The sequence below is a fragment of the Dendropsophus ebraccatus genome, chromosome 5 (assembly GCF_027789765.1).
Source record: "Dendropsophus ebraccatus isolate aDenEbr1 chromosome 5, aDenEbr1.pat, whole genome shotgun sequence".
NCBI classification, from domain to species: domain Eukaryota; kingdom Metazoa; phylum Chordata; class Amphibia; order Anura; family Hylidae; genus Dendropsophus; species Dendropsophus ebraccatus.
Window position 1 is genome coordinate 50,264,160 of NC_091458.1, and position 18,964 is coordinate 50,283,123.

At 42.1% G+C, this 18,964-nt stretch overlaps 1 protein-coding gene across 3 annotated transcripts in view; it reads right to left on the reverse strand.

Annotated features, from left to right (window-relative positions):
- The window catches only part of RB1 (RB transcriptional corepressor 1), a 117,372-nt gene that overhangs the window by 65,960 nt on the left and 32,448 nt on the right, over nucleotides 1-18,964 (reverse strand). For all 3 annotated transcript variants that reach the window (XM_069970145.1, XM_069970143.1, XM_069970144.1), the window contains exon 17: nucleotides 18,437-18,636. In XM_069970145.1, coding sequence (XP_069826246.1) covers nucleotides 18,437-18,636 — 200 coding nt within the window. The remainder of the gene's footprint in view (nucleotides 1-18,436; nucleotides 18,637-18,964) is intronic.

Sequence of the window (18,964 nt, forward strand, 5' to 3'; positions counted from 1 at the left end):
TCACTCGACCACAGAGTCATGCAGCTGTAAAGTCCCCAGTGTCTCCTTCCCTTAGTATAGTGCAGAGAGAGGATACTGAATACTAACATCTTCACGCAGACTGATCTGTCCCAGCAAAACACTACTAGAGCCTGGAGAGGTGAGGAACCACTGGACACCAGCTATGTAAGCACATCTGTACACTACCATAGATGTCACCATTGACTCCTTTACTACCATGGATTAAAATCATCAAGGAAATTTAACCCATTAAGGACCTGAACATTTTTTTCTTTTGTTTCTAACCCTTATTTTGATCATCTCTTACATTTTAGAACCCATAATTTTAAAGTGACACTGTCGCCCTGTTTTTGCATTCTGACTTCTCTACACAGGTGTAAAGGGTAAATTTTGCAGTTTCCATACCTTATTTTATATCATACGTAATGGTGCTTGTTTCAGTTAAAAGTGATCGTTTATCATCATCTGCGGATTGTGCTACCTGGGAGGGGCTTCACTGCAGCAGCACTTAGCCCCACCCACATTAATATGGGGCTGCCTAAAGGGGGTGGGGCCTAGACCTTTAGGCTGGCCCATTCCAATGTGTGTGTGTGTGGGGGGGCTATACGGCTATGACGTCACAGATGGGTGGGGTCTACAGGGCAAAGGATGGGAGTGGGTGAATGAGCCTGGTGCAGGCCACCCGGAGAAATAAAGGGGAAAAAAAAAGTGGGGGCGGGGGCTGTTTTCTGTTGCAATGCATCAATTGGTTTGCTGTACCATTTCTGCACCTGCTGCACGCAATTAAAGGGGACCTGTCACAGAAGGCAACATGTTGCAAAATGGGCAAAACAGAATAATAAACATATTTGTAGGAAAAGATTAATAATGATTTCTTCTTTTAAACCCAGCCTCATCAAGGCATAGGAGTCCAGTGGGCGGTCAAGTCAATGATCAACTGTAATCTCTGTATGCACACTCACACAGTAAGGCTGGGTTCACACGCTGTAACTGTGCGGCTGTATTTTTTATGCGGCTGTAAATGTGCGGGTGAAACTCCGGCCGTGGGAAAAAATAGACATGCGGCTCAAAACATACGGTCATTTACTTGGAAATCTGGTTCAACTAAAAATAACAAATAAAATGTTAAGAAAGTGATGAAAACACCTCTGGATGCATCTGGGAAAGCAGGGAACACAGTTTACATGAATCGCTATTACCGGGGTTTGCGATCCTCTGCACTATAGCCGATGTCTCTCATGGTTAATATATTGAATTAATAAAACACATTTTCTTTGTAATAAAGTCCCTTTTATTGTTCAATAATTAAATGTAAACGATTCCATCATTTTGCAATTAAATATACTGTTAAAATAAATATATATATAAATAAATGTATATTTATATATATATTTATTTTTTGACAGTATATTTAATTGCACAATGATGGATTCGTTAGAATTAAATTATTGACCAACGAAACTGAATTTATTTAAACGAAAATGTGTTTTCTTAATTAAATATTAATTAGTACAGGAAGCTCTATAAGCCGTTAATTCATATTCCCGGCAATAGAGCTTTCTGTACTAATCATCACTTAACTTTAATTAAAACATCAAATGTTTCTTCTAATTATGTTATGACAATAGCATTATTAGAAGAAACATTTAGAATTATATGTGCGCTCAGCTGATTGGCTGTTCGGCTGAGCGCACATATAATGAGCCGGTCCGCAGCACAGTGACTTCATTGTGCTGCGGACCAGCGAAGAGGACACATCGGGGTGAGTATAGAGCTCTCCCCACCCCCTCCCCAGCACTGCACCCCTCCCAGCAAGGAAGGGGGGGTCACTTAACCCCTTCCTTGCTGGGATGGGTGCAGTCTGACATCAGTCTGGCCCCCAGGGGGTTAAGGGGGATACGATACATCCTCCCTTAACCCCTTGGGGGCCAGACTGTAAGCAGCGATCTGTAAAGATGCTGCATACTGTAAGGAGCACAACACCGCTCACAATGATGGGTGTTGTGCTCCTGTTTGTGTGTTTTTTGTGTGTTTCTCCCTTTTTGTTTTTCAGATATCGGTATCCTGGGGATTACGTCGGATTCCATGGACTACGTTGATGACCAGCGGTTGTTCTTTGAATTTTTTTTAATAAAATGGTCAATGAGGGGTGTGGGGGTGTTTTTATTTGAATAAAAAAATTTGTAAACTTGTGTCTTGTCTTTATTTCTTTACTTTATAGACTTAGTAGTGGAAGCCGTCTAATAGACGGAATCCATTACTAAGTTGGGGCCTAGTGTTAGCCGGTATAAAATGACTAACACTAACCCCCTATTATTACCCCAGTACCCAATGCCACCAGGGGTACTGGGAAGAGCCGGGTGCCAGTGGTCCCGGAGCGTCAAAATTGGCGCTCCTGGACCGGGCGGCAGCAGGCTGGTAAGATTTAGGCTGGGGAGGGCCTAAAACAATGGCTCTTCCCACCCTGGTGTTACCAGGCTGCTGTCGTTTGGTTTTTAACCCGGCTGGTTATAAAAATAGGGGGGACCCTATGCGTTTTTTTAAAATAAATAAATAATAAAAAAAAAACGCATAGGGTCCCCCCTATTTTTATAACCAGCCGGGTTAAAAACCAAACGACAGCAGCCTGGTAACACCAGGGTGGGAAGAGCCATTGGTTTAGGCCCTCCCCAGCCTAAATCTTACCAGCCTGCTGCCGCCCGGTCCAGGAGCGCCAATATTGACGCTCCGGGACCACTGGCACCCGGCTCTTCCCAGTACCCCTGGTGGCATTGGGTACTGGGGTAATAATAGGGGGTTAGTGTTAGCCATTTTATACCGGCTAACACTAGGCCCCAACTTAGTAATGGATTCCGTCTATTAGACGGCTTCCACTACTAAGTCTATAAAGTAAAGAAATAAAGACAAGACACAAGTTTACAAATTTTTTTATTCAAATAAAAACACCCCCACACCCCTCATTGACCATTTTATTAAAAAAAATTCAAAGAACAACCGCTGGTCATCGACGTAGTCCATGGAATCCGACGTAATCCCCAGGATACCGATATCTGAAAAACAAAAAGGGAGAAACACACAAAAAACACACAAACAGGAGCACAACACCCATCATTGTGAGCGGTGTTGTGCTCCTTACAGTATGCAGCATCTTTACAGATCGCTGCTTACAGTCTGACCCCCAAGGGGTTAAGGGAGGATGTATTGCATCCCCCTTAACCCCCTGGGGGCCAGACTGATGTCAGACTGCACCCATCCCAGCAAGGAAGGGGTTAAGTGACCCCCCTTCCTTGCTGGGAGGGGTGCAGTGCCGGGGAGGGGGTGGGGAGAGCTCTATACTCACCCCGATGTGTCCTCTTCACTGGTCCGCAGCACAATGAAGTCACTGTACTGCGGACCGGCTCATTATATGTGCGCTCAGCCGAACAGCCAATCAGCTGAGCGCACATATAATTCTAAATGTTTCTTCTAATAATGCTATTGTCATAACATAATTAGAAGAAACATTTTATGTTTTCATTAAAGTAAAGTGATGATTAGTACAGAATGCTCTATTGCCGGCATATGAATTAACGGCTTATAGAGCTTCCTGTACTAATTAATATTTAATTAAGAAAACACATTTTCGTTTAAATAAATTCAGTTTCGTTGGTCAATAATTTAATTCTAACGAATCCATCATTGTGCAATTCAATATACTGTCAAAAAATAAATATATAGATAAATATACATTTATATATATATCTATTTTTTTTAACAGTATATTTAATTGCAAAATGATGGATTCGTTAGAAATAAATTATTGATCAACGAAAGTGTCTTGATTACAAAGAAAATGTGTTTGATTAATTTAATATATTAACTATTAGAGGCATCGGCATTCGGCATCATTGCCGGCTATTTTTGAAGTATTCCGTACGGACCGCCTGTCAATCCTCGGCCGCATGTTCAGCCGCAAACAATGGTCTTGTTAATTTTTTACGGGTCCGTTTACGATAGGGCCGTAGATTCAGAGATAGTGTGCACTGTGCAGCCGCATATCCTATACTTCCAAGCATACACACGAACCACCAAAAATACCGCCGCACAATTACAGCCGCAAATACAGCCGCACTCTTACAACGTGTGAACCGAGCCTAAGGGTGCGTTTTCACAGACAGATTTACCTGACAGATTTTGGAAGCCAAAGCCAGGAATGGATTTGAGAAAAGGAGAAATCTCAGTCTCTCTTTTATGACCTGTTCCCCGTTTATAGCCCATTCCTGGCTTTGGCTTTAAAAATCTGTCAGATAAATTTATGTGTAAACGCACCATAAGGCTATGTTCACACTGCGTAAAAGTACATCGTATACACTCCGACATGTCAGTTTTCTGCGGCAGCAATTCAATGAATTGCGGCCGTAGGAAACCCTGTCAGTTCAGTTCAGTCAGTGCGGCCGCTCGCTTCACTGTATGCTATGGGAGGTTCTGATGAGGGCGTGCGCTGCGGTCAAAAGATACTTAAAGTGACACTGTCACCTCCTTTTTGCATTCTGACATCTCTACACAGATGTAAAGGGTAAATTTAGCGGTTTTCATACCTTATTTTATATCATATGTCATGGTGCTTGTTCAAGTAAAAAGTCATCTTTTATCAACTGCAGATTGCGTTAAGTGGGCGGGGCTTCGCGGCATTAGTGCCACTTGGCCCCGCCCACAACGATGCAGTTGGCCCCACCCCCTCGACGGCCATTGGAACAGGCTGGCTGAAAGGTGTAGACCCCACCCCTTTAAGTCGGCCAACCAATGGGCGTCAAGGGTCAACTGTGCCGTTATGGGCAGGGCTAAGTGGCGCTAATGCCGCGAGGCCACCCCCACTTAATACAATCTGCAGTTGATAAAAGGACACTTTTTACTTGAACAAGCACCATGACGTATGATATGAAATAAGGTATGAAAAACGCTAAATTTACCCTTTACCCCTGTGTAGAGATGTCAGAATGCACAAAGGGGGTGACAGTGTCACTTTAAGTACCAGCCGGAATAATCTGTGCAGAGACCAGCCATTCCGCGACCTGGCCGGGTCACGGAACGACCGGTCTCTATACGTTGTGTGAACATAGCCTAAGGCTGTCAGTTTCTGAGTAGGACTACTGGCCGTATAAGGCGACCTCCAACTTTTCCAGTTAAAATAAAGAGTTTGGGATATTCACACTATATAAGACTACCCCTCTTCCAATGCACACCAAATAAAAGTTAATAAAAAACATCAGACAGCAGCGAGATCTGAGAGGCAAAGAAAGAGGTACAGAAATACAGGGAGGATATAAGGGCGGCCAGACGGGTGAAAGAGGTCTGTGTTTCTGGGCACAGAGTCGTATCAGTTTTTTTTTTACATACTCAGGATGCCTGCAGCTTGCTCTGCCCTTCATACAGTTGTTGCATGCGGCAGGGATGCAGCCGTTCTTTTAGCTCCCCCCACTGTATGCTGCGACCACCAATTCTCCAGTTCGGCTCTGAAGTTTTTTAGCACCTATCCTATAAGACAACACCCGGTGTATAAGACGACCGCTGACTTTTGGGAGGATTTTCCTCAGTTAAAAAGTAGTCTTATACGCAGGAAAATACTGTGTCTGTGTGTGTGTGTGTGTGTGTGTGTGTATGTGTATATATATTATATATATACACACATACACACACTGGTACCTTGTTTTAAGAGTAACTTGGTTTAAGAGCATTTTGGTTTAAGAGCTCACAGTTTTTCAAAATTGTGACTTGGTTTAAGAGCATTGTTTTGGTTTAAGAACTCCCTGTACTGGGTGGGAGCATGATCTGCATAGCAGGGTCTACAGCCCTGTACTCTCACCCAGGAAGTCTCCCTCACCTTCCAAATCATAGCAGATCCACTTCAGGCTGGGGCTCACATCAGGGGACAGGACTGTGGAGGTAATCTCTTCATAGCTGTAACCCCTCTCTCCCCAGACAAAGAGTTCCGCTATACTGTGCCCACATCTGCCCTGCTCATTCCTTCATGCTCCCTGCAGTCTCTGTCAGCCCTTGTGTTTCCCATCCTCTCCATTACTGTACAGTAACTTATAATATCACATATTCTGCTGTTTCTGGATGTTTGTTTCATCTGTTTTACATGTTATCCAGAATAATAAATCATTATTTTTGGGGTGTGGAAGCAATTGTCAGCATATCAGTGATTTCTTATTGGAAAATTTGCCTTGATTTAAGACTGGATTTGGAATACAAGCGCTGCCCCGGAACCAATTATGTTCGTAATCCAAAGCATCACTGTATATTATATATATATATATATATATATATATATATATATATATATATATATATATATATATATATTATATTATATTTACACACACAATGAATTAAAAGTTTAGGTTTTACATTTTTTAATGACATTGTGACTATACGTCAGGTCTAATGTTATTCACCTATTCATACAAATTCTAGTGATATGTAAACTGGAAATAATATGAAAGTGTTAGCAGACGCTTTAAAATGTATGCAGCTAGTGAGGTGTTAAAAACATAATCTATGAGTACACAACCTGTATGTATGACTCAAAAATCTCATACGGCTCCATTTTTAGACAGGTAATTAAAAATATTTTTACATTTGGGACTAGAGGTCATAACCAGGAAGGATTTAGGAGGTATAGACCATAACTAAAAGATATTATTGCTCATTTATGCACATTGATGAAAATGCCTTATGCATACCAACCAAAGGTAGTCAGTCATTCTCATATACTGAACTGCAATTTGAATACCATGTAGCAGTTTCAATTAAGTCATCACATAACTAAAAACTGTATGAGGGTGTTCCCAAGCTCATAAAAGTCAACCTATTCAACCCACGACACAAAATGTCCATGGGAGAACAATAAAAGACAGTAAAAAAATAAAAGACAATAAAAGATTGTGGCAGCCATCATAGTGACAGGAAGACTACTGCACTATTATTCCTGTCAAATATGATGGAACCTGCAATGAAGGCTCCAAATATTGACACCAACAAAGATGTTAATGCAGCCTAAGAGCATGAGAAGATACAAGAAGCATTTGTGTGGCTAAATTCAAAAAATAGTATAAAACTACACAAAAAGTATAAGTATAAAATACAAACAAAAAGGTGTTGTTGATGTGAACGGATATCACACATGCTGACATACTTCAATGATTGTGCGGCAGATACATTTGACAACCTGGAAGAACTAATGGTGTAAAACCAAATTATGTTCCCTTTCTTATAATCTTTTAATTGTAGCCTTCTTGTAATTTTAAGGATCCTATTCCACGGGCCGATGGGGGCCCGATCAATAATGTAAACGAGTGCCGATCTGCTAGATCGGCGCTCGTTTACTGGGCCTATTCCACGGCCCGATAATCGTTTACCGAGGGCTGCAGGGACATCATTACCGATGTCCTTGCAGCCCTTGTTTAAACAGCATACTTTACCTAACCATGCTGCAGGTCAACATGCTAGGTAAGTTATGCTATTTGCGAAATCGTCGGTCGGCGGCCACGCATCACTATTCCATGTAGCGATGCGCGGTCGGTGCCCGATGATTTTAGGTTTGCACCTAAATAAACGATCAGCCAATGACATGATCATCGGCCGATCGTTGTCTCTATTTGACGGAGCATTAATTGGCCGAATTGGCAGATTATCGCTCCGTGGAATATGCCCCTAAGAGTGTAAACATATGATAACTAGTGTTACATCTCAGGAGCCTGTAGACTCTGACTGCCTAGTGCCAGAACTTTAAGTATGCTACAGACAGGTTGTCCCATTAGTAGAATCCCATGTCATATATTAGGACTGTTGTCTATGTGCCAAAACAGAGAGCTCTTTATGCATATACTTGGCCAGCATGAGATGTGTGGTTGGCTGTGGCTACCCACCGCAAAACATCAGATTGCCAGGTGTGACAAAAACTACAGATTTAAAAATATTAATACATCTGAGAGTATTGCTTGAATCCAACAAACAACTACTGGAGATAGATCTGACAACTCCACCAAGCATTCACTGTTGAAATTACAAAGAGAAGGTACACACAGTATGCTCTCTTTAAGGTGAATCTGTCACCCCAAGCATAAATTGCAGTAAAACCTTCCATTCCACAGCTTGCAAAGCTGTATGCAGGTCTTTATTTTATTATTGAACACTTACTTGGGGCAGTACAGAGTCAAGGAGGCGGGGCTTGAGTGCTTCATGCCGCAATGACGGACGTGTGCAGAATGCAAGAACAGAGGTCATGGCTTTAAAAATTCCCTGTGTCTGCACTCACTAACAGACAAGAGCTGTTGACTATTAGGGCCCTATTCCACCGGACGATTATGGTTCAGATTATCGTTAAATCGTTCGAATCTAAACGATCATCGTTCGGTTGAAATGTAGTTAACGATTAACGACCGAACGAGAAATCGTTGATTGCTTTATAAGACCTGGACCTATTTTAATCGTTGCTCGTTCGCATTGAATAAGACATCGTTCGGTCATTTGCAATAGATACAAACACAATAGCGAATAAATAGCGAAGAAAAATGATCGCAATTACGATCATAAGTAACGATTATCATTCCATGGAAATGAGTGAAAGTTTTCAGGTCTTTCGCAATAGCGGTCTTTTGAGATTGTTAATCGTTAACGATTATGCAAACGATAATCGTCCAGTGGAATAGGGCCCTTAGGGTCGTCATTCTGCTAGTGCAGGTGTGGTAAGAGACAGAGGCCCTGCTTGTCTAGCCAACTCCAAGGGGCGTACATAACATAGACATAGCAGGCCTAGGGCAAGGAGCATTTTTGTTACTAAACACAGCTTTGCAATGTATGAAATGAAAAGTTTCACTGCAATGTATTCTACAGTCCAGACAGATCAGTGAATATTTTTAGGGTATTTCTGATATCCATTTCCACAGGATAGGAGATAACTTGTGAATCAGAGGGGCTCCGACCATGGGGATTTCCAACCACCCACAGAACATACCTCCCAACTTTTGCAAAGAGCAAAGAGGGACATGTGTGCCGCGGTCCCCATAGCCACGCCCCCATAGCGACCCTCCATAGCCACGCCCCATAGCGACCCTCCATAGCCACGCCCCCATAGCAACCCTCCATAGCCACTCCCCTACAGTCACCACATGCTGCTGACTGAATAGTGCCCTATATAGTATCCAATCCCCCCAAAGATGCCCTTTATAGTATCCAATCCCCCATTATAGTGCCCCACATAGTATCCAATGCCCCCATGTATGCCCCACATAGTATCCAATGCCCCCATGTATGCCCCACATAGTATCCAATCCCCCACATATGCCCCACATAGTATCCAATCCCCCACATAGTGTCCAATCCCCCACATAGTGCCCCACATAGTATCCAATGCCCCCATATAGTGCCCCACATAGTAGCCAATGCCCCCATATAGAGCCCCACATAGTAGCCAATGCCCCCATATAGTGCCCCATATAGTAGCCAATGCCCCCATATAGTGCCCCACATAGTAGCCAATCCCCCCATATAGTGCCCTACATAGTAGCCAATCCCCCCATATAGTGCCCCACATAGTAGCCAATGCCCCCATATAGAGCCCCACATAGTAGCCAATGCCCCCATATAGTGCCCCATATAGTAGCCAATGCCCCCATATAGTGCCCCACATAGTAGCCAATCCCTCCATATAGTGCCCCACATAGTAGCCAATCCCCCCACATAGTGCCCCACATAGTAGCCAATCCCCCCACATAGTGCCCTACATAGTAGCCAATCCCCCCCATATAGTGCCCCACATAGTAGCCAATCCCCCCATATAGTGCCCCACATTGTAGCCAATCCCCCCATATAGTGCCCCACATAGTATCCAATCCCCTCATATAGTGCCCCATATAGTAGCCAATCCCCACATAGTAGCTAATGCCCCCATATAGTGCCCCACATAGTAGCCAATGCCCCATATAGTAGCCAATGCCCCATATAGTGCCCCACATAGAAGCCAAACCCCCATAGAGTGCCCACATAGTAGCCAATCCCCATGTATGCCCCACATAGTAGCCAATCCCCATATAGTGCCCCACATAGTAGCCAATCCCCCCATATAGTGCCCCACACAGTAGCCAATCCCCCCATATAGTGCCCCACATAGTAGCCAATCCCCCCATATAGTGCCCCACATAGTATCCAATCCCCCCATATAGTGCCCTACATAGTAGCCAATCCCCCCATATAGTGCCCTACATAGTAGCCAATCCCCCCATATAGAGCCCCACATAGTAGCCAATCCCCCCATATAGTGCCCCACATAGTAGCCAATCCCCCCATATAGTGCCCCACATAGTATCCAATCCCCCCATATAGTGCCCTACATAGTAGCCAATCCCCCCGTATAGTGCCCTACATAGTAGCCAATCCCCCCGTATAGTGCCCCACATAGTAGCCAATGCTCCCATATAGAGCCCCACATAGTAGCCAATGCCCCCATATAGTGCCCCATATAGTATCCAATCACCCCATATAGTGCCCCACATAGTAGCTAATGCCCCCATATAGTGCCCCACATAGTAGCCAATGCCCCATATAGTAGCCAATGCCCCATATAGTGCCCCACATAGAAGCCAAACCCCCATATAGTGCCCCACATAGTAGCCAATCCCCCCATATAGTGCCCCACATAGTAGCCAATCCCCATATAGTGCCCCACATAGTAGCCAATCCCCCCATATAGTGCCCCACATAGTAGCCAATCCCCCCATATAGTGCCCCACATAGTATCCAATCCCCCCATATAGTGCCCTACATAGTAGCCAATCCCCCCATATAGTGCCCTACATAGTAGCCAATCCCCCCATATAGTGCCCCACATAGTAGCCAATGCTCCCATATAGAGCCCCACATAGTAGCCAATGCCCCCATATAGTGCCCCATATAGTATCCAATCCCCCCATATAGTGCCCCACATAGTATCCAATCCCCCCATATAGTGCCCCACATAGAAGCCAATCCCCATGTATGCCCACATAGTAGCCAATGCCCCCGCAATATATGTGGCCCCAGCGGAAAAAACAATAAACCAGTAACTCACCTGTCCTCCGGTCCCAGCAGCTCCTCTCCCGGCAGAGCGCGCACTCCTGTCATCCTCCGGGGCGGCAGTGCGGTATACAGACACTGACTGTGCCGGAAGTGACCTGTAGCCTCTGTCATGAATCACTTCCGGTACAGTCAGTGTCTCTGTACCCCGCTGCCCGCCCCGGAGGATGACGGGAGCGCGCTCTCTGCCGGGAGAGGAGCTGCTGGGACCGGAGGACAGGTGAGTTACTGGTTTATTGTTTTTTCCGCTGGGGCCACATATATTGCGGGACACGGGGGGGCGTTCCGGGACCGCGGGACAGCACCCCGAAAACGGGACTGTCCCGCAAAATCCGGGACGGTTGGGAGGTATGCACAGAATGCAGCAAGATTGTAGCCCTAAATATACATATTCCTGTGGATAGGGCAGAAGTTTCTAAAATGAAAAAAATAGTGCTGGGGCTTTTCTGTAATTTATAAATCTAAACCACATTGCTACTGTACAGGTTTCAGACCGTCCCCATGGACATCAAGTGCAAAATGTTTGCCGCAAATACAACATGTGTGCCTCTGTTCTTCTTACACTCCTCTCTCCACATTTTTTTCCACTAGGGGAATACAAAAAATACTCTGAGCCTGGTCATATTGTATTGTTCATGAAAACAGATATCAAGGACAATATTTTGGTGTAATTGTTTGCTCCATTCCTGTTGCACTGCAATGATATGGCTAAGAGGCCATATGAAAAAGTGAAAACTGTATTTAGCGTAACACCACTGTAAGCATGACGTTCTTATGTACAGACACTGGTTATAGCCATGTTGTGTTGCATACATCCGGTATTTTTTTTTCTTCTAAATTTTGCCTCCCCACTGACACAATAGTATCAGGTTATTATAAAACTTGTATTGTTTTACATGAAATAGGTGTTTTCCTATACCGGTACATTTACCAGCAAATCTTCAGAATTTAAATATGTTTACTTCATGTAATGGGTGGTAAATTACATTTACCATTGCTGAAAAAAAATCTAATAAATATTCAGGGAATCATTTTCCCCAGATTCTATTGTGGTTCTTCCTATGGCAAACCCAGGGACTTTTTACTTGGGTTTAACACGTAACACTGCACCTGCTTATTGTCACCGATAAATGTTTGCAAGCATTACATTCACAAGGAGGGGAAAAACCTATATACCCAATGAATAAGATTAAGGGGAAAAAAAACAGATCAAATTCTAAGTGAAAGCTTTCTAAGCATTGTAAAACCCACCTTCTGCTGCGCTTACCACTGTTGTAAAGGAATAGTATACAAAAAATAATCCCACCAATTCATCTCACTCTCCTCCTTCTTTCTTTGATCTTATTTTGTTTTGTATTACAATAAAAAATGGGAAATACATGGAGAACTATGCCTTCCAGTAGTCATGTATCCCTGTTCCTAGTATGCATTGTCTAGCAGTAAAGGAGCTTATACTCTTTCAATAACTCCTGTGCTTTCCATACACATAAACATTCAGCATGAATGCTAACGTACTGCCTGTGGGTGGTAAGCTGCGGCTAGACTGCACTGACGCTGGCTTATCCCACCAAGAACAAAAGGATTTCAGTGAAAATCCATCATGACCTTTATCTCCACCAACATCATCTGTCAGTAGAGAGTTGGGAGAACCCCATTCATCTTATACTTTATTCTATACTCAGCATAAAGTGTATGGGTACCTTAAGCCGAATGTTTGTAGAGCGGTTCCTCCTTAGGCTGGTTTCCACATGCAAAGGAATGAATGCAGCCAAAACCACACCCTATTTCTTCACCAATAGCCACACAATGTTGCTAGCTTTATCGGTAACATCAGCAGGCTATTGGTGAAAGCATAGGGTAGGGATTCCAGCCACATTTGTGATCACAAATGTGAGAATGCAATCACACTGTTCAGTCTGCAACAGGACATGCAGATAGTTAAGCCCATACCAACTTCTAGGCCCCCCAGCAGTTCCCCAGCTGAAAATGCAACCAAAACATCCAAGGCCTTTTCTCAGGGGCCAAGGGCTGCACAATAATAAGCACTGATTTCATTGATCAGCACTCATTGGATAAGCTTTCATTCAGCTCTATCAACTGCAAGGACCAGTAATCAGAAACAAGCCTTTCTACGAGTGCTCCTTAATTTAAGGGTAATCTGCAGGATCTCTTTTTTAGTAACATATCAATGAGAACTAAAAGGATCTTTCACACAGGTGGACAGACTGGAGAGAACTAGCACTCATTACCACTTATTTGCTTCACAGGGCTCAAATAATTAAAAAAAAATACATATTTGACGATCACCCATCACCTAGTCGCATGCCTAGATTGGGCGACTGCAGGGGTCCCGATCGCTGAAGGTCTCTTACCTTCCTCTGTGCTGTCCGATCGGTGCTCTGCTGATTGGGTCTGCCACAGAAAGGCTCAATCAGTACAACGCCTATTACACTGATCAATGCTATGCCTATTGCTGCGTTTAGACGGATCGATTATCGTGCGAATTCGCACGATAACGATCGGATTCAAACGATAATAGTACGTGTAAACGCTGCGAACGACCAAACGACGAGGGAGAAATCGTTCATTTTGATCTTTCAACAACTTCTCAAATTGTCGTTGATCGTTCGCAAAAAATTCACAGATCGTTCCGTGTGAAGTCGTTCGCCGATTTAACCAATGTGTAAGACAGGCTTAAGCAATCGCAAAACGAATTTTCCGTACAATATAGCGTACCGTCTAAACGCTGATTACGGAAAAAAAAATCGTTACTCCGACATCGTTAATCGTACGATCGGGCGAACGTTTCGTGTAAACGTAGCATTTGGCATAACAATGATCAGTGTATGTAATCTAATGATTGTATATAAAAGTCCAGCAAGGGAACTTAAAAAGTGTAAAAATAAAAGTAAAAATGTTTTTTTAGAATACCCTAAAGCCCCTCCCTCAATAAAAGTTAAAATCACCCCCTTTTCCCATTTTATAAATAAAAAATGATACTACATACAGCCCCATAGGTGAAAAGCTAAAACCGTTATAAGAGTCACAAAAGGACCATTTTATTAATAAATAATTGCAAAAAAAAAAAAATAATAATTCAATTTAAAAAAAAAAAAAAAAAGTAAAAAAAATCAGAAAATCTGTGTAAACCTGCATGTGGTCGTGTTCGGACTGACCTATAGAATAATGTTATCATGTTGCTTTTACCGTATAGTGCATTACGTAGACACAGGAACCCCCCAAAAGTTACCATACTGCATTGTTTTTTCCAATTTCATCAATTTGTCTCTTCATAAATAATAATTTTGGGGTTCCATCATACATGTTATGGTAGAATGAAATACACCATTACACAGTACACCTATTCCCGGAAAAAACAAGCCCTTACATGGCCCTGTAGAAAAAAATGAGAAAGTGCTACAGCGCTTAGAATGGGAGGAGGAAAAAACAACAATGCAAAAATGAAAATTGGTGTGGTCCACTGGGTAATTTTGGTCTTGGTCTTCAAAGGGTTAAAAAAAAATACTGAAATCCTGCCATTTTTATTCTGTCCACTAAACCTATTTATGGGACAATAACTGTTCTGTAGAAACCACTCCTCTCCTCTATCCTATGCTATTCATATACAGCTGTCAAGGTAACAGGTATATAGATAGCAAAGGATCAAACTATAACAGGTGGTCTGGCACCTCACATTCTCCACCTTCCTGCACATGTCATAAAGCATGCCTAGATATACTTCCATTTGACCCAACAATGTTAGGCTTCTCAAAAGCCACCCAGCACTCTGCTCTGTACTCTCAAATGGCAATAACCCTAAAACAGATGTCTACAGAATTCTTTCCTACTGGAAAGATATATGGCTTGGCATAATTTCAGTCATGTTTTCAGATATACGTCGCAGGAAGTATTCTGCTTCAGTAAAGGTCAATAGTTTAGGTCAATTATAGGATTATTCTTATAGACATTTATGGCACAGACACAGGTCTGATACGTATGGGGACCTATAGAACTAGAAAGAATGCATGCACATTTCTATAGGGATGATGGATTGGTGCCTGCTTAGGTCACCAATACCTACCCAGCAAAAGCGGCATACATGCAAGTTGAAATCTGTGACGGAAAAATAGCTGTCAGCTACTTGCCCTATCACTTACTCTTGTAGGCCGATTCACCAATTTATAGCATTTACCGTGAATAAGCCATAAACGTCTTTAATGACAATAATCCTGTAAGAAGAGTAGAATAGCTAAACCTAAGTAATCTCGATGTACTCTGTATGATCCAGCAGTGCATTACGCAAGGTATGACTTACACATACATTCCCCACCAATTAGTTGGACACAACAGTACAAGTTAACAGGAATGGTTTAGTTGTGTATTTATATATTTTTTACTTTATTACCTATACATGTAACACACTCATCACCAGTAGAGATGAGCGAATATTGAGCATGCTCCAGTTTGTCTGAACCTGAGCCTTCGGCATTTGATTAGTGGTGGCTGCTGAAGTTAGATAAAGCCCTAAGGCTATGTGGAAATCATGGATATAGTCAGAGGCTGTATCCATGTTTTCCAGACAACCTTAGGGCTTTATCCAACTTCAGCAGCCACCACTAATCAAATGCCGAAGGCTCAGGTTCGGACGAACTGGAGCATGCTCGATATTTGCGCATCTCTTATCACTAGACCTTTACAAGTATCCAGCATTACAAGTGCTTTCTCCCTATACCTGTTCTAACCATGCAGAAAAGCTGTGCACTATACTTGCATAACTGAAGGTAATGATGTTCCTTGTCCCTGTGACACGCCACGTGTTGCCTGGCACAGTATGACACCTATTTGGCTGAAGTCGGAGGAATGCTCCATGGTGTAGCATTGTGGCAATTACAGTTTGTGTCAAGCCCAACACTAGGGATAGACAGATCGATAGACAGAAATATAGACTGCTTTTAATAACTTTGCAAGGGGGGAAAAAAAAAAGCTAAAAGGTCATCATTAGTTGAAAATATAGATTCTTCAGGCCACATTGTAATAGAATGGCACAAAAAACTAACAAACCTGAAAGTCAATACAGTCAGCCTAATAATACCTAATGCTGACTAATTCACAGCCCTCTGCACTGTATTCGGCGTCTTCCTGTAAGGTGTACATGAATGTCAAGCACTAGATAAATATTTACACCCATGTAATTATTGTTTACCTACGCTCTTCTATAGCCATGCTTCAGGAAAGGGTGTGAGAAGATATTAATCATGGTTAATAACGTCTGCTGTCAAAATGTAATACACATATGGAAGTACTCCGGCTGCACCTTCAAACACAGCATATTTATTTGCACGTTTTTACTGTAGAAGATGCAGTAAAATGACTGTACAAACAGAGGTTGCAATAACATCTTTACAGGCACCACTGATGCTCATAAAGTTTGCTGCACGCTTTGGAGTCAGCGTATATATCAGCAAATATAGTCATACGCATGAGAATGACATATGGCAAGGGGTAAGGAAGGAGAAGTGATGTCTGTTGTATCCAGTGAGGAGAAAGGCTGTTACTAATGTAGTGTGAACCCAGCCTTACGTTTTTGCAATCCGTTTGTTCCATCTGTTTTTTGCATAAAACGGATGAAAAACAGATGAAAAAAAAGAAAACGGATGCCTGTGTGTGCATCCATTTTGATCCATTTTTCCATTGACTACGGTCGACTACGTTTTTGTGTACGTTTGAAAAAATAAAATGTTTTGATCCTTTTTTTTTTTTTTATAATGGAAGTCAATGGAAAAAAGGATCAAAACTGATGCACACAAAGGCAACCATTCTTTTTTTAAAAAAAGTAAGGGGACGTGTCCCTGATCCATCCAAAATGTGTTCATTTATGTCTCTGCAGGAGAATGTCTGGAGCTCAGCAAAATGAGTTTCAGAAGCCAGAACACGATAAAGACACTCAGTAAAACAGGGCTTCACATTATCTTTGATACCGTAGTACAGTTACTGACGACATACATCACCATTGACACTTTCATAATTAATGGAGAAGATGGTAGTTCAGCATCACTGACTGTAGACTCTAGATTTTAAAAGGGGTACTCCAGTGAATTTTCTTTTCTTTCAAAACAACTGGTGTCAAAGTTATAAAGATTCTATTCTAAATTCTATTTAAAATTCTCGAGTCTTCCAGTACTCATCAGCTTCTGTATGTCCTGCAGCGGTGTATTCTTACCAGTATGACACAGTGTTCTCTGCTGATATCTCTGTCCATATCAGGAACTGTCCAAAGCAGGAGAGGTTTTATATGGGAATTTGCTACAGTTCTGGACAGTTCCTGTCATCGACAGAGGTGGCAGCAGCAAGCATTGTCACACTACAAAGAATACATCACTTCCTGCAGGACATACAGCAGCTGACAAGTACTGGAATACTTGAGATTTTAAGATAGAAGCAACTTTATGACACTAGTTGACTTGAAAGAAAACAAAATGTTGCCAAAGTACACTTTTAAATTAAATATAAAGATTAATGCAGTGCCCTCCTCTTATGAAGTGATGTTGCAGCCTCTAGCTGCCCATATGATGCTGTGCTGAGGCATCATGGGATTGATGACAGAGCTGAGAGGGAGAGACAGTGGGATTAAATCTAAAAGTGAACATGATGTCTGATAAGAGGAGGCTGAACTGCAGGGAAGTGAGGACAATATACCTAGAAAGTACAGGGTGAGGAAATAGGCATTAGGTATAGCGATCGTTTTTTGCTGGACTGTGTCTTCAATGTGAATACAAAAGTAAAGCAACTATAAAGGCTTGAAGTAAAACAATACAACAAAACATAGTATTTCAGCTTTCAGGGCTTTTTGTTTCCTCTATGGCAGGGGTGTCAAACTCAGGCCCTCCAGCTGTTTTAGAACTACAACTCCTGTCATGCCTGGACAGCCAATGCTTTAGCTTTGGCTGTCCAGGCATGATGGGAATTGTAGTTCTGAAACAGCTGGAGGGCCTGAGTTTGACACGTCTGCTCTATGGGATATACTGTAAGCTAGCAACTATAAATGTGAATGTACATTAATGGTAGTAATAATAATAATAATAATAATAATAATAATAATAATAATAATAATAGAGCTATTCTCTAAAGACTGAATAATTACAATAAGTGTGAGCAGGTCTATGTGACATATCTAAATCTGTCACCACAGTTATATTTATAAAAAGGTAAGAAAAAATTGTAGACAATCTAACACTTATAGTTTCCTATAGGTCAAAGATGGTACTGGAACATGGTAAAGAGGCTTCAAATTCAATTACAGATCAGAAACAACAAACAAGCTTCTTTTTGTATAGTAACTTACCGACTGCCAGGCCAAGCACTCCATGATCATGTGTTCACAGCGCTCAAGGTGTTTGATCATGTCTTTGGTGAGACTGGGTTCAGCTTTAATAAAGCTCTCGATGACTTTGAAAAAGTCAAATGCTTTCTGCTCAAAGACACTGAGAATCCATGGGAAAGATATGTCAGTCTCTGAATTTGAAAGGCACTGATAAAGGTTTCCTGGTAGAAAAAAAATATAGATAGGAAAGTAAATAACTCAAAATTTACACAATGATATATTTTAGATTGTTAAAAAAAAGCTCAAAAGTCACATTACAGAAAATGTATTAAAGGGGTACTTCAGAGGAAAAAAATAATAAAATCAGCTGGTGCTAGAAAGATCAACTGATTTATAAATTACTTTCATTCCATTCATACTTATCAGTGTCTATGTGCCCCAGAGACAGTTCAGTCTTTCCCCTCCAAAACAATGCTCCCTGCACCCTGCTGCCACCTCTGTCCATGTCAGGAACAGAACAGAGGCAAATTATTCCTGTTCTGAACAGTT